Genomic DNA, 12301 nt, shown 5'->3' with positions numbered 1-12301 from the left:
TTCCATACAAAGACAACACATACAAACAACAAAACTCGAGCTATCAAATGAAGCCAAGAGTACATTGGTCGGTGTCAAAAAGGCTGTTTTTGCGTTGTGTTGTAAACACTTTCAGAGCTTACCGTAAAATCCGAAGCAGACTATGTATTAAACCATAATGTTACAATGGGTTCAAGTTCATGGCGAAGTTTTGTGTATGTAATCAAGCCACACGTCATGATGTGAAAATCTTTAAGTCACTATAACCAAACAACCAATGACAGATGCAAAAAAGCTGCCACGTTAAGAAAAAAAAAATAATTTGCTATCTGAGAACTTGCACGAAATTTCCATATGGCACTTCATTGTAGTTCCTTCGCTTGTGTCTATGTAGGCAAGAAAACAAAATACAGAAAACATAGTAAAGTAATGCAAGGGCTCTGGTGAATTCTGGCTAAAAATCAAGCGAAACCAAAAATATCGCTCATTTCATCTCAACACCTGGTTTCAAAGAGAAGGAGAAGGATAAAATGGTGACACCCAGGACCGAGTTGATAGTTTAAGAAATAAAGATCAACAGTTAAAAAATATACATTATATACTTTGTAGTTCAATTTAAAAAAAAAATTCATAGATGTCTTTAAAATCTGGCACCATAACAAAACTTAGATCATCGCTCCGATATGAAATGTACTCAAGATTCAATAATGGTACTTCTGCGAGATATTTAGATAAAGAATAATTAGTTGTACACATGGCTGGTCCTATTGTAATTTGAACATACACAATTAACCAAAAGTAGAAGATGTGCATTGTAAAAACAATTATCATTTAATCTTGTATGGTATAGATCGATGTTCGTACAATATATATATACGCAAGTGTTGCTAAAGAGACTGTTACCAGGCAATGAGGATTCAAAGTTTGGGAATTTGTTTAGGACGCAATTTTGTGCAAAAACATTAGTACGACAATCTTGAATTAAGCAAACAAACTCACTCTTCATTTTCTTGTTCGTATTTATTTTAGCTATTAGTCTAAAACTACTTTCGGTACCTTTTCAATTTTGACTTTACAGAACCAAGTTTTGAAATCTTAAAACTAAACTCAAATCTTAATGAAATACGCGATGACCGCTAAAGAACGATGGGCACCTCTCCAGTGGAACAATTCCACTCTTTTGCATTATTCTAATTCATTGGCTTTCGGGTAGTCGCCTCAAACATGGTTTCACTTTATATGTAGGGCTTCCAAGATAATCGTGTGAAATTAGTCTATATACCAGCTCTACGATCTATAGGGAAGTTGTGATCTCGTCACCTGGCTTTTTACGATCTATTAAGATGTTCTAATCTCATCACCTTGCTTTTTATGAACTATTGAGATGTTCTAATCTCATCACCTTGCTTTTTATGAACTATTGAGATGTTCTAATCTCATCACCTTGCTTTTTACGATCTATTGAGATGTTATAATCTCATCACCTAGCTTTGTATTCCTCCATCGATGTATTTAGATAGCTTTTCTTTACTGTTATGGTGAAGAAAAGCTTGTTCGAAGAAGATCTTGATTGTTCCATCGAATGTCTTATATGGCAACACCAAAAGAATTAAAATAATCTAATATATTTTATTGCTAACAAAACATACCATAAATAGAGCAACATTCATATGAATTGCATTCCATTTACATAGAACTCTCAAACACACAAAATGATTATCAAATAAGTATGCTTTATGTTAAAATGAATTCGCACACTAGTGCGATCTTAAATTGTCAATGTAAGATAACTACTTCAGTGGAATTATACAACAAGCTTCTACTTTTAAAAATAGACGAAAGGCTGTACCATCCACATTGAAAATTGGTTGCTTTTAAATTTTTCTACAACATGCACCAATTTGTTGACAGATAACCCAAATGTATACAAATCTTTTTTGTTCAAGAAAATTATGTATACAAATAGACTTTTTCACCAAAATATAAACAAAAATGAACCGCATGCACAAACAATAGGTATCTACTCACACCCATTCGTGAATGTATAGGTGAAAACGTTTTTCGCTACTATTGTGTCATTTAGTTTCAAATGATTTATCAAGCACATGTACAATTTATATACATTTCTATGTATTTGTTTAACTAACCCCTGTCAAGACTTATATATGCCGTCATCACAGCGAGTTTCTAACTTTTCGGTAGAAATTTACTTTTTCATATAACAATCTGCGTTATTGCCACTTTCAGAACGACCAACCTTTTTCTTGCATCGGTTTTTCCCGCGGGGCAGGTGGATTAAATTTTACATTCGCATTATGAGAACGATTCAAGATACCATTCATCCATGGCATTGTTCTTGGAGGCGACATGATTCGAGTACTTCGCCTATTTTTATCACGGTTCCGGTTATTCCAGTACGAGGCTCTGGAACCGCCTCCAGTATTTTCTAACATCAGTAAGCGTTGTTCCATCTTCTGAAGGCGCTCTTCATCATCCAATTGCTTTTCTTTAAGGGCATTAATCTGGTCTTGTTGTCCTGCCTTTTCCTGTTTTAATTGTTCAATTTGATCTTGCTGCTCCTTTCTGTCATCCACACTTTCTTGGTGTAGAACTTCCAATTTCATAATCTGAATCTTTTGTCGTTCGTTCTCATCCTCTATTTCACGTATCTTCTGAAGTTGGTGTGTTAGTTCCATTTCCTTCTGTTCAAGGTCCAGCCTCTGTGCTTCAAATTTCTGCTTCAAAGCTTCTAGTTCTTCATTCTTTTTATCCAAATCTGCTTTCGATTTCTGATCGCCTTTGTCACTAGCTCTTAGTTTTTTGTTCTCAAGCTGTAAATTGATGATTTGTTGTTGGAACATATTCAGTTTGTCAATAAGATTCCTGTTCGTTTTACGCAATCGTTCATTTTCTTCTTTTATCTTTTCTAGATCTTCTGCACTCGAGGACTTTGGGCTTTGATCATTTGTTTTCGATATTCTTTTAAACAAGTCAGCAATAGTTGGAGCGATTTTCACAAGCTCTTTCTCTAAAGCAGTTAATTCGACCCCATTAACTTTTGGTTCTCCTGAATTAAGAGCGCCTGTGACCGCATGAACGGCTGTTGAAGTATCGTTGGTTGCACTGACGAGAGACGCCTGGCGTATTATACTTGTTTGACTCCTTGGAGTATCTTCTGGTCCGGGAAGTTGACGGAGTATATCTGGGACTGTAGGCTTAATTTTCTTTTCTCCAGTTTCTCCATCCTTGGAACTTATACCAGATCTTCCACTCTAAAAGAGACCATCCATTTAAGTTTTTGCACAAATTACATTTTAGACTACTGTAGAATTTATTTTCTGAACTATTTATTTATTTATATTTTTACGAAATTCAGTAGGAAAAGGATTGTTTACAAAATGTTTGTATCTGAATGAAAAAAAATGTACCAAACAAACAAACAAAATGATAACAAGCTACATTTCAACTGCAAACTCATAAGACTTCCACCGGCTTCTATATATAATGTGTATTTTGACCAGTTTAATTTTCTTACCTTATTAGATTTGGCTGATGCTTGTCTATGGGGGTCTTCTGAGCTCGCCATGGAAACAGAATCTGTAATTTAACACTAACTTTTTAAACACTGAACCAACTGCACATAATTTGGTTGGACTGAGAATGTGTCATAGCGTGGGTTTAAATAAGGTGACTTGAAAAAAAAACATGGTTTGGTAACTTGTCCATGTGAGTTTTAGCTCTAAACGAATTACTCGCATGTCACAATATTTTGCTGGAAACATATGATTATAACAGAAATGTAAATATAATTTATATCTCTGTGTCTACAAGTATGTTTAACCATTCCGTCTATTCGTTTTGTTTCTGTCTGTCTGTTGATATTGTTTTGATAATTGCGTCAATACGAAACGTCACGTTCTCAAGTACTAGCGACTTCAACCTTTCAAATTCGAATAAATGAATTAATAGAAAAATAACAAAGTTTACATACCTGGTATATCATCTTCTTCACTGATTCCAAGTTTCTCCATCACCTCGACATATCTGTTATTAGGTTCGTTTCTCAAGAGATTACAGAACGCCTGATAACCTTTCTTTCCAGATCCGATTAAAGCACTAAGGAACTTCTCTGCTTTCATGAACTTTGTGTTTGGTTGAACTGTCATGATTGTCTCTTTCGTTTCAGCCGTGAATCTTCCTGCTTTTATCATTCCTTCTGACAAATCCTCCACTCTAAGTTCGTGTTTTAAGAAAGCCCAGTTTCTCCAAAGTTTCCTTTCGTCATCGTCATGCATTGGTTCAACATTGTTTTTCGCCATTTTGACAAAATAGTTGATTTCAGGATGTTGATTATTTACAATATTTACAGAATTTATAAATAAAGACTGGTTCGTTAGATTAAACTTCAAAAGATTTCTCACCAATCTTCAATGCGAGAATTCAGTTCTGATTATTAGCTTTATGTCACAGATAACACGGGTCAATCTTGTGCGTGCTCAACAGATCAAATTTCATATCCTTAAAGTGCCTCGATATCCCAAACAATACTTCTTCAATATTCAAATCTTTTCCTTCAAAAGACAAAAAGGTCTAACGCATTATCATCATATCATTGACGTATAGCTCTGTAACTAGTTCTACCATTTAAATATGAATGCACCAATTATATTAAAATTCAAGAACAATGCAATAAGTTTAAAGCATAGTTGATATCCAATCTTTGAGCCAGAAGTACATATGTACATATGTCATTTTGTTTAAAAATATATACGTGTTGCATGTACGTAACATAAACAAAACAGGCATTAATGCAGCTTTGGATCGTGATGGAGTATTATACGAAACAAAGTTTAAAGCAGAGTACAATATAGCTTTTCCATCTATAATAACGTTTGTTATTTGTAAATTATAGTTAATTATCTCTGCATTTTGTCATTTACGCATTATTGCAAATTTTTTGTACATCGCTATAAGCCGTCCAAGCGAGATCCCAATGGGTAGTCTATTGGAAAAAGAAGAGAGATGTTAAAAAGTAACAAATACACCAACGTATAATCTAACTACAAAATGGTAACCTGAAATACAAAATGGTAAACACTTTCAGAGATCACCTAAAAGGTCTTTAACAAGTGTCAAATTAGTTTTATATGGCCTTATGGACGTTCAAATTGCCTTTTCCAATATTTTTTTTCAAAAATCTATGAAAGCAGATAAATTTCCTGCGATTTGCCCCTACCAAACAATTCATTTTTAATCTTCAAAGGCTGATAATGATTTGCGAACATTCGTCGTCGTTTAATTCAATGCTATTAACACGCTTCTAATCTTGGTGGACTCATTTGGAGTATAGTCATTTTTTTATTATTTAATGGTTATGGTAATCGTCGGAGTGAAAATTTCGAGGGGGGGGGTGTGTGTAATAAAAAGTTGCAATCAAGGGAACCAAGGTTATAGCGGTAATCAAAAGAATGCAATCCAGGGACAAAGACCAGACATGGAAAACAGACATACACAACAAAGAACATAAAGTAACTAAAATCATACATACAAAGTAACAAAAGCAAATGAGCAACTCGGACTCCATTAAACACTGGGAGCATGGACCAGGTGCACCGGTAGGATAAGCGTCCACTGCTTTTATAGAAACACCCGCCGAGTTGTTCATAAATAGTCAAGTCCGAGGTAGACAAACGAAGAAAGGAAAACTATGACCCATTGAATAAATCAGTTTTCATGACGATCCACGAGTCCATGATGACGACCATAACACTTCTGTAGTGATGATTTCAATCTTGTAGCAACATAACCCTGTTCCATAAGCCTATTTGTTAGAGCTAGCGCGATACAAAAAGCCTGCGTAGTTTCAGCAAGCTCTGGCATGACGTATGAGTGATATAAACACTCCTTACGCAGGTGCTGAAGGGATGTTGCCTCAGATGAAGGAAAGTTGACAATTCTGAATGCAAAGTCATCACGTTTGTTGTAAAGTTTGGTCAATAGTTTTCCTTTACCATCGATTTCTAAATGTAGGTCAAGGTATGAGGCTGACCTTACAGTGTCTGTAGTATCCTTTATGCGATGTATCAAATCCCCGAGATTAGAATAGTTTAAAGATAATACGTCATCTATATAGCGGTAACTGAGATTAAAGGATCTAGCCAAACGATATTCTTTCTTTCCGATCAAATCAGCTACAAAGTCAGCCTCATAAGAGTGAAGGAATAGGTCAGCAAGTAAAGGAGCCCAATTTGTTCCCATTGGAATGCCGACCGTTTGTTGAAAAACACGTCCACCACACCGGACAAATATGTTGTCGATTAAAAATTCCAGCATTGTGTAATCACCTTCCTCTGTATATTTGGAAGATGATTTGGAATTATTTCTTACAAAGAATGAGGAATCTCTACCAAGAACTATATATTTGTATCTAGGTGTACCATCTTTTTTGGAAAACAACGATGTATAACGTTTTTAAGTCCGAATTTTAACTGAGTATGGGGAATAGAAGTATACAGTGTTGAAAAATCATAGGTTTTCTTGCTATTATATTCAGATAATATTCTTGAACTGATTGTCTCCAAAAGATCTTTCGAATTTTTCAGTATCCACATTGAATTAATACCACTACGGGAGTAACAAGTGTTGTGGTAGGACTGCCGACCCTCTTTGACAGTTGTGAGTATAGAAGTTAAGTTTTGAAAGAGGTGTGGTGGTACATTTTGCAAATCCAGCTATGAAACGTTGCTTGTATGGATTCTTGTGGAGTTTAGGAATCCAGTACATAGACGGTAAATCACAATCATTGTCCTTGGTAGAGAGACCAAAAGAGGATAGCACAGATTTATGGTTTTCCACAATCTCTTCTTTGGAGAGTGTGGTAGCAGTATAGGTCTTTTCACTGATATTACTTTATACGTCTACCTCATTTGATGTAAAATATTTTGCAGACAAAAACAATGTTGTTTTGGGCTTGTCATGTATAATAGACAATGTTTTTGCTACATCGGGGTCTTTGCTTTGAAAATTGATGTAGCTTTGGCACTCATTGACCTACTTAAAACTTTCATTCGTTTCAAAATTAAATACCTCACGGCCTTTAATTGTCTTTAACTGAAACAAGACATGTCAATATGCGTGAGTTTCATTTCCAATGCTTCTAATTATGTATAGCACTTGTTGACATCAAATATTCTTTGTCCAACTGCGTCAGAAACAATTACACTAGTTCATAAACAGGCGTGTCATACCAATTGACACAGGTGACACCAGCACAAAACCCGACTCTAAATGATGTTCTAGAAGACAAAGAGAATAAGGAAAATTTCGACAAAACCGGAAGCAGGATTCCGGTCTTTCCATGTGTCATGACAAGGAAAACCATGCAACGCAAAAATCAATAGAAAGCCGTCATTCAGATCACAGAGAAAAGGAAGATCCAATTCATGTCAGTCAAGCTATTTCCATTGGACATGTGTGGAGAATCAAATAGCCAGTCATATTAATACCATATTTTTAAACTATCAAATATTGGTGCGTCGTTTTGCAAGAAACCAAGAAAGCAAACGATGAAAAACATCGAAAGACAAACAAAAATATGTAAGCTATAAGTGTAACTGATTAATGAAGATAGAAAATGCACGTGGGTGGTGTCCATATTTATTTACATCTATGATAAAATGAGGCAAATAATGAAAATAATATGGTAACAAATTAATTTAATTGTTTCACTTTGGTAAGGTCGTGGTGAAAATTTAATGTATGTACAAAACATTTTAAGTACTTTTTAGTTCATGTCAGAGGACATCATACCAAGCATTCTCTTTTGTGTAGCCCGTGGATTAGCTCTTCGAAGACCAACTCCCCGTTTGCTGCTACTCCTTTCAAGCTGTTCAAGTCTTTCTTCTAAGTCTTTCATTTTCTCATTGCTGACTTTCTGTTTATATTCCAAATGTCCTATTTGAGCATTTTGAGCTTCTCTTTCCTCTTGTAGTTTCTGGATCTCATCCTGCTGACGACAGCTTTCCTCAACCCCCTCATCATACAAAGTCACTAACTCTTGTATTTTGGTTCTTTGTTTTGACATGTTAGTTTCTATTTCTTCTATTTTCTGAAGCTGTATTTTGAGTTCTCTTTCCTTTTCTTCCAAAGCAGTTTTCTGGTCTTCTATGCGTTTTTCAATAGCTTCAAGTTCAACAGCTTTTTTGTCCAGGTCTTTCTTCGTCTGCTCTTGTGCTCCTTCCCCAGCCTCGCGCAGATTTTTATTTTCAAGTTGAAGTCTGATAATTCTTTGCTGAAATGTGTTCAACTTTTCAATTAGTGTACGGTTTGTTTTCCGTAATCTTTCATTGTCTTCTTTGACCTTTTTGATTTCTTCTTCACTGACTGGAACTTGCGCAGTCGACTGTGAAATTCTCTGAAAAACGTCTGCTATGGTTGGCGCAAGACGCATCAGTTCTTGTTCAAGTGCCATCATGTCAATATTATTATTTGGTCCGCCACTGTTTTGTCTCAAGAGATTTGCAGCTCCTTGTGTATCAGCACTATTCTCGGTTAATGCAGGATTATGTACGCTTAAACTAGGCGGCGCGGGGTTTTGTGTTTGGTTTGGAAGAACGGAAGCATTTTGTCTTGCGCTTTCAGATCCAGCAACTGAAGCATCAGACCTCCATGCCCGTCTAGCAGATTTGTTGTGTTTAATGTTCTTTTCTCCCGTTTCTCCATCATGACTGGGCAGACTGCAATAACTCTGGAAAAGAAATTGAAGAAATAATGAATGGGTTCATACATTTATTCGAAATTGGTTCTTCGGTTAATAGGGTAACTTGAACAGTAAGCATATGCAAACATTCAATATGTTAGATTTTTAAGAGTTTTAAAACAAGAGGCTGATCTTGTTCTTCTTTATATTCAAACTGATACTTCAGAAAAAAATGGTTAAAAATTACAACATGTATACACATGGCATAAAATACTACATGCAATGTATTTATGGTAAAAGAAATCAGAAAACAAAAAGTTAAACAAAAGTTAAACAAAAAGTAATCATGTGACCTACTTACTGTAGATGAAGCTGCAGATGCTGATGACTGTGGTCTGAAGTTTGTAGCAGTATTATTGCCTTCTGATGAGGTAGTAGCCATTCCTGATGCACCTGCTAACATATTGAAATGGGGATCAAACATATTGATACCACATGGCTTAACAAACTCGAAACATATTCTTTGATAATTTCACAATGGGTAACAGTTTCTTCATGTACAATTTTTTTATAATTTACTTCTTAACTTTTTTAAAACTGAATCATTCACAGATTTATAATAATAAGTATAAAGATAAAACACAACAAATCTATCAAAGAAATGTTCCGTAGGGGTTACATAATAGAGTATTTTCGTAATTCAACAGCTATATGAAAATTCTTTAAAGTATTAGACGTTTTAGTTATGATTTCATATTGGACTTTGAATAATATTAGTTTGATTTAAACAAGACAACTTGCCTACTTCTGCTCTAGTCAGATTCAGTTTGTCTATTACACCTTGGTATCTATTGTCTCTATTCTTCCTCAGAATTTCACAGAAAAGATCAAATCCCTTCTCTCCAGACTGTATCAGAACTTTAAGGAACTTCTCAGCTTTCATTTGTCTCGAGTTTGGCGACGAGTGAAGAATTTCATTCTGTTGTGCTTCTGTGAAAACACCCGATGAAACAAGGTCATCTAACAAGTCCTCGACATGTAGTTCATTCTTTAAATACATCCAATGCTTCCAGAGGGTTTCTTCGTCGATGCTCCCCATTTCTGTTTTCTTTGTTTATAGTTTATATTTTTTTTCTACTTCGAATTGGTCACACGTCTTACATTTTTAAATTTTCCATCTTGACGTACGTTTTAGCAGAACAAAAGCTTTATTCCAAAATCAAATGAGATAAGACAATCGAGGTTCTCTAAAGGATTGAATTAAATGCTCCATCAAGATATCATTTGTTTCAATACTTAAATAAAATAACCTATTAAATCATAATTAGAAAAAAATGCAGAATTTATAATTTTTAAATCATCAAATCTATCTTGATAGGTTAGACGTCTCACCTAAATCCAAAACCCTAACTGAGATTTTTTTTTGAATACCATACATATTAATTTTAGTCTATTGTTTTGTGTATGTCCTCAAAATGAAACAAAGACCAAAACAAAACAATTTTTTAAAATTTAAAGTAACGAAGCAATGTTGTGTGGTATACCTGTTTAGGGTACAAATCAACGGATATAGTATTTTAAGCATTGGATCTAGCTTACATAATTGATACCATTCATATTTCAGCCTGGCATTAGCAAGAAATGTAATATAATACCTACCAGACATTCGAGTAATAATAAGATAATAATACCCCTTCATTGCTCTGAAACTAACCCTGTGATTAACGTCATCAATAAATTCACGTACCTATACCGTGACCTGTATACATCTTTAGAAAGCCCGGATAACACTCCAAGTACGGGTGTTCTCTGTTATGCTTCCTCTTACACATCCACACCAATAACAGGGGGAAAGGGGGAAAAGCGGAAGGAAATCGATTGTCAAAAGATAAATTAAACCCTTTAAGTCATGTTCTAAACCAAATCATCTTTCGAGGGGTAATAGGTACGCGCGAGTAATAAGAAAATAATTCTAAACAAGAAAATGGACGAATATAAACTTATACGCGTATGATACAGGAATCAATTGTTTCCTGTACAGCAGAAGACGCTTACCCTAGAAGTGAACCAGTTTTAGGTTCCAGTCGCCTAGCTTCCCCTCCTGCATCCCAATGTGAAGCAGGAGAAAAGAAGCTTACGGAATCTTTTAAAAATCGATTTCCTTCTTCTCCGCCCCCCGCCATTTTGATTTGCAACTTCCTCAGCATCTCCTGCAACATGAGGTCCATCTCCTACTTCTGTAATTGAACAAAAATGCTTATAATGCCTCGTTAATGGAATTGCGTACTCATTCGCACGTCACTGGCCTTCATGATGCCCACAGTGATGTATAAATGTAGATTCAGATCCAGATTCAATATTTTATTATAGTCTCATGCACCATATACAAACATGCATAATTAAAATTTACGTAGAACAAATAAAATTTGAGCATTGTATGCACCTACGTAAAAAAATTTATAGGTGACTGCTGAAAGACCTAAATATATTCTATATACACTATATCCATTACAATTATAAAATAGTTTATTTCTTTAAAAAAATAACGTACATGTGAACGTGGTATAAAATGTTTGAAGTTTTTACTTGAGCGCGAGTTGGTATTTTTTATTTAACTTACCATTTCCAGTATAATCAGTATGGTCAAAATTATCTGGATTACGGTCAGCAGGAAACCCCAAAACGTCAGGATTTAAACTGTATTCTACGATAAATGGGGGATACAAATCGCCATCCTGGAAAGGCAAATTAGTATACATACAACCAGATGCATGTCTTTGAAACTTGTATGGATCGTAAAAAAAGGTCTGTGTGTTGTGTTTGTGTGTTTCAAAACCCCTAGAATTTCATTAGATGCAAAACCAAAATGATTATCCCTGCTCACGTTTTATTGCCTGGGAAATAATTTTATCTGAAACGATATAGAACAAACGAGCTTTCTGTCTAGTGAGCTAATGATAATTCAGCAGTTATTATTCTAAAACTAAATAAAAGTTCATTACATTTTATCACTAAGAGCAGAGGCGGAACTTCGATAAAAATCAGCATTGATAGCCTGAATCCCACTGTTTATAAATTTCTGGGTAGGACTTCCTTTTTTTCTGAATTCTGGATTCACCCCTGAAAGCTAGGATTCCGACTTAGTCTGACAACTTACTTCTCGCGGGAAGTCAATGTATCTGTAATAAATTATATTATCCTCATCATCTGTTTTCATCATCCAGGGGTTTTCTATAAATATTTGAGAAAAAAATATTTAGGCATGTAATACCAATTTATAAGAAAAATAAAATGATACCCCTACCTCATTTTTGTGTCCATGGTTACTTGCCATTCTGTTTGGAAAAAAAATACATCGTTCATAGATAGTTCACCAGGCGTTTATAGAGAGTAAAAATATAAAAATACATGTATGACGGACGAAGTGAAGGACAGGCAGACATTCTACCATCCGTTTAAAAGGGAGATTATCAAAATTAGAATCAAATAGCATGTGAAAAAAAAGGAACAAAAATTGTGCTATGAAAACTATAATTAAGAATACGATAGTGGTTCATAATACAGCATCAAGGGCTGGAAAGACAACACTTAAATACCTCTTTTGTTTGTGACGGACACAATACG

At 34.9% G+C, this 12301-nt stretch overlaps 2 protein-coding genes across 3 annotated transcripts; both read right to left on the bottom strand.

Moving 5' to 3' along the window:
* Window positions 1-1594: 1594 nt before the first annotated feature.
* Window positions 1595-10711, bottom strand: LOC148625165 (uncharacterized). Its single transcript, XM_088568486.1, has 4 exons — window positions 10425-10711; window positions 3971-4550; window positions 3515-3576; window positions 1595-3251 (listed from the first exon to the last, which is right to left on the bottom strand). The coding sequence occupies exons 2-4, from the start codon at window positions 4296-4298 to the stop codon at window positions 2223-2225; spliced, it is 1419 nt and encodes a 472-aa protein (XP_088424612.1). The 5' UTR covers window positions 4299-4550; window positions 10425-10711; the 3' UTR covers window positions 1595-2222.
* LOC148625166 (uncharacterized) lies at window positions 7680-10027 on the bottom strand. 2 transcript variants are annotated; one of them, XM_088568488.1, is made up of 3 exons: window positions 9479-10027; window positions 9039-9130; window positions 7680-8725 (listed from the first exon to the last, which is right to left on the bottom strand). In XM_088568488.1, exons 1-3 carry the CDS (start codon window positions 9774-9776, stop codon window positions 7763-7765), a joined length of 1353 nt encoding a protein of 450 aa, XP_088424614.1. In that variant the 5' UTR covers window positions 9777-10027; the 3' UTR covers window positions 7680-7762. The 2 variants fall into 2 exon arrangements, with proteins under 2 accessions (XP_088424614.1, XP_088424613.1); XM_088568487.1 differs by having other exon boundaries at window positions 9039-9133; window positions 9479-10024.
* Window positions 10712-12301: the final 1590 nt, after the last annotated feature.

The sequence above is a fragment of the Perna viridis genome, chromosome 2 (genome assembly GCF_037379345.1).
Source record: "Perna viridis isolate PV_CMFRI_1.1 ecotype Kerala chromosome 2, ASM3737934v1, whole genome shotgun sequence".
NCBI lineage: Eukaryota > Metazoa > Mollusca > Bivalvia > Mytilida > Mytilidae > Perna > Perna viridis.
The sequence above is the reverse complement of the archived record's forward strand: the minus strand, read 5'-3'. Positions and strand labels throughout refer to the sequence as shown.

What these genes read in the sequence shown, in the direction of transcription:
- LOC148625165 (XM_088568486.1), bottom strand. Translation starts at nt 4,298, where the DNA reads ATGGCGAAAAACAATGTTGAACCAATGCATGACGATGACGAAAGGAAA. An exon ending in TGAAGAAGATGATATACCAG is followed by an intron (nt 3,577 to 3,970) that starts GTATGTAAACTT and finishes GTTAAATTACAG; the next exon opens with ATTCTGTTTCCATGGCGAGC. An exon ending in CATCAGCCAAATCTAATAAG is followed by an intron (nt 3,252 to 3,514) that starts GTAAGAAAATTA and finishes GGTCTCTTTTAG; the next exon opens with AGTGGAAGATCTGGTATAAG.
- LOC148625166 (XM_088568487.1), bottom strand. Translation starts at nt 9,776, where the DNA reads ATGGGGAGCATCGACGAAGAAACCCTCTGGAAGCATTGGATGTATTTA. An exon ending in TCTGACTAGAGCAGAAGTAG is followed by an intron (nt 9,134 to 9,478) that starts GCAAGTTGTCTT and finishes TCAATATGTTAG; the next exon opens with CAGGTGCATCAGGAATGGCT. An exon ending in CATCTGCAGCTTCATCTACA is followed by an intron (nt 8,726 to 9,038) that starts GTAAGTAGGTCA and finishes TTTCTTTTCCAG; the next exon opens with AGTTATTGCAGTCTGCCCAG.